Source organism: Amphimedon queenslandica, unplaced genomic scaffold, assembly GCF_000090795.2.
Source record: "Amphimedon queenslandica unplaced genomic scaffold, v1.1 AMPQUscaffold_12756, whole genome shotgun sequence".
NCBI lineage: Eukaryota > Metazoa > Porifera > Demospongiae > Haplosclerida > Niphatidae > Amphimedon > Amphimedon queenslandica.
Genome location: NW_003547008.1, coordinates 6,161 through 8,659, shown reverse-complemented (window position 1 = coordinate 8,659; position 2,499 = coordinate 6,161). Strand labels below are relative to the sequence as shown.

Here is a 2,499-nt window from a genome sequence, read left to right as displayed (position 1 = left end):
CCGTAAAACAGCTTGTGCGCATGCGCAATAGTGCAAAATGGAACTTAGTTTTTTTATCATGAACACTACACCCTAATCCCAAAACCCTACAATCCCGGAGGCTAAGATGTACGAGAGGGTGCTCTAAAAACTAAACACTAAACCCCAATCCCAACCCTACGACCCTGGAGGCTAAGATGTACGAAAGGGTGTTTATTTCCTGACCTAAAAAAGCCAAAAGAAAAGAAAAAATAGCAAAAAAGGTTATTTCTAAAAAAAGAAAAAAATCATACACTGCAGCATAGTTTTAAGCAGCAGTATAGGCGCGGCTGCCGGATCTATAGCTCTGAACATGCTCTGAAGTAGGCATCCAGCTGCCGGATCAATAAACACTGCGAAAATTATATATAGCTCAGTATTTAGGACTTGATGTTGTCTGTTTGAATAGATATCATATGGGTATGATAAGGTGATAACAAATGAAAAGAAGATAGACAAATAAAAAGTGGAAGGGTGAGAGTAAGAGTTAATGCTTACATCCATTTCTATAGTAACATCATCAGGTTTTGCAGCCATCCCGGCCCCTAGCTGGCTGGCTCAGAACTGATGGTGTCCGACACAGACTCAAATTTGTAAGGTATGACTTAATTTGAGCAGCTGGATTCCAAATACAATACTAGTCCTACTGAAACTGCAAAGAGTGAAGGATATCTGCTCAGATCAGAAGCTTAGCTGAGCTTTATATAAACATAATCTTGATCACACCCACTTACTATCTAACACATGGGAACACGTGGGATATTATTGAAATTTGAGTTTGAGATGGAGAAATCATATCTTTAATATCTTCATCCTTCCCAGAAAATATCTGGCATTATCTGCCTACCCAAGAATACTTTCTTCCTCCTCTTCTCCATTTTTGAATTCATTTTCCCTGCTTTCTTTTGCTCCTCCTCCTCATTCTTACCAAGCAAAGCCATCAGGTCTGTATCTATGGCAAAGCTTTCATTGATCATTGGCCCAATGTGATTCCCCAATGTGATTCATGCAAAGTTTGCTAGAAAGTGAAGCCTAAAATAGAGAAATAAGAGAATGAAGTCACCAGTACCCAGTGACCTTCCGATTATATTTGGCAGGATTTGTATAATATATACAATACATAAATATGAATCATAAATGGATGACTGTATGCTTTAAAAATTATTGAAAGTAGATTTATCAACATATTATACAAAGATTTTATCATTTGACCTAGTTCTACCCATATGTATCAAAGTCAAAAGGTTACCACTCAGAAAGATATCTCAGCAGTGCTTGAATGTTGGACCATATTACAAATATGGTGGCTACTATACATATTGCATACACACACACACACACACACACACGGACAATCAAGCCACCCAATGGACTGCTTGCATTTGGAATAGACTAGTGTAGAGCAAATTGCTTATGTTAGCGAGGACTTATTAAACCATTGCTTCAACTATGTTATCTGTATAGTCAAAGAGCATTGAAGAATGGAAAACATTACATTTGTTTACTACAATGTTTTACTGGTACCCTAAATATTTTATAAGATTTTGTATTAAAATAGTTGCTATAAAAAGTATAAATTCAACTATGAGCTGATGAATGATCATAGTTGAATTATGAGGTCATATCACTTATTATAGCACAATTGTGATCAATTCATAAGGTCGTATCACTGCTTTTGTAACACAGCATCCTACACAAAGTTTAGAGTAATATACTATATCCCAGTTCAGTTTGGGACGGAAGTGGAAGCAGCTGCGTGGAATTTGAAAAAAATGTAGTCAACTAGTCTTCATAAAGGCCATCATTATCAGAAGATCTGGCTCTGTTAGCTTTTTAAAAGAAGAATTATCAGTTTGCGTGCTCAACCACATGTTCTTATGTAAACTATGACGTAGATAAATTGTCATAAAACGTCATTTTGGTATGCCATTGGGTTTTTAGGGAGAACCCAGTTCTCAGGGTTCCCAAGGGCTGAGAAACCCAAAATTTCACAGATTTTGATGGACTTTGGCGACTAAGAACCTGTGAAAGTTTCATCCTTATCCCACATTCCTATAGAAAGTTACTCCAGTTTTTCTTATCCCAAACTCAAATGGGATATAGTATAGCTATTACTACATACAATAGTTAAAGAAAATTAAATAAACTACTCACATGATCACACAAATGACAAACAAGCCACAAATGGTATTATGCCAGGAAACTAAATTTAGAATGATGATATATTAACTCAGTTACCAACACTAGCTTTAAGCTCATATTTTTTGAAATAGTCTTAGAACATTCAGCCACAAAATTCTATCTCAATCATACCAAGCTGCCAATCAAATTGGTTCATAATTTTTTTCAGACAACCTCCTCAAATATTCGTATGCATAATGAAAATTTTGAATGCATCAAATTAATATTATATACAATAGCATACAAAAAGTAATGGTTTGGTATAAAGACAATATGACTTATGAATGCAACAGCTGAGGA

At 35.6% G+C, this 2,499-nt stretch overlaps 1 protein-coding gene and 1 pseudogene across 1 annotated transcript in view; both read right to left on the bottom strand.

The window, feature by feature from the left end:
• LOC100635366 (transient receptor potential cation channel subfamily A member 1 homolog) overlaps window positions 1-555 on the bottom strand; it is a 6,749-nt gene extending 6,194 nt beyond the window's left edge. The window contains exon 1 of the mRNA XM_020003103.1: window positions 517-555. Coding sequence (XP_019858662.1) covers window positions 517-555 — 39 coding nt within the window. The remainder of the gene's footprint in view (window positions 1-516) is intronic.
• A 283-nt stretch (window positions 556-838) lies between these two features.
• The window catches only part of LOC109586880 (RING finger protein 121-like), a 6,564-nt pseudogene continuing 4,903 nt past the window's right edge, over window positions 839-2,499 (bottom strand).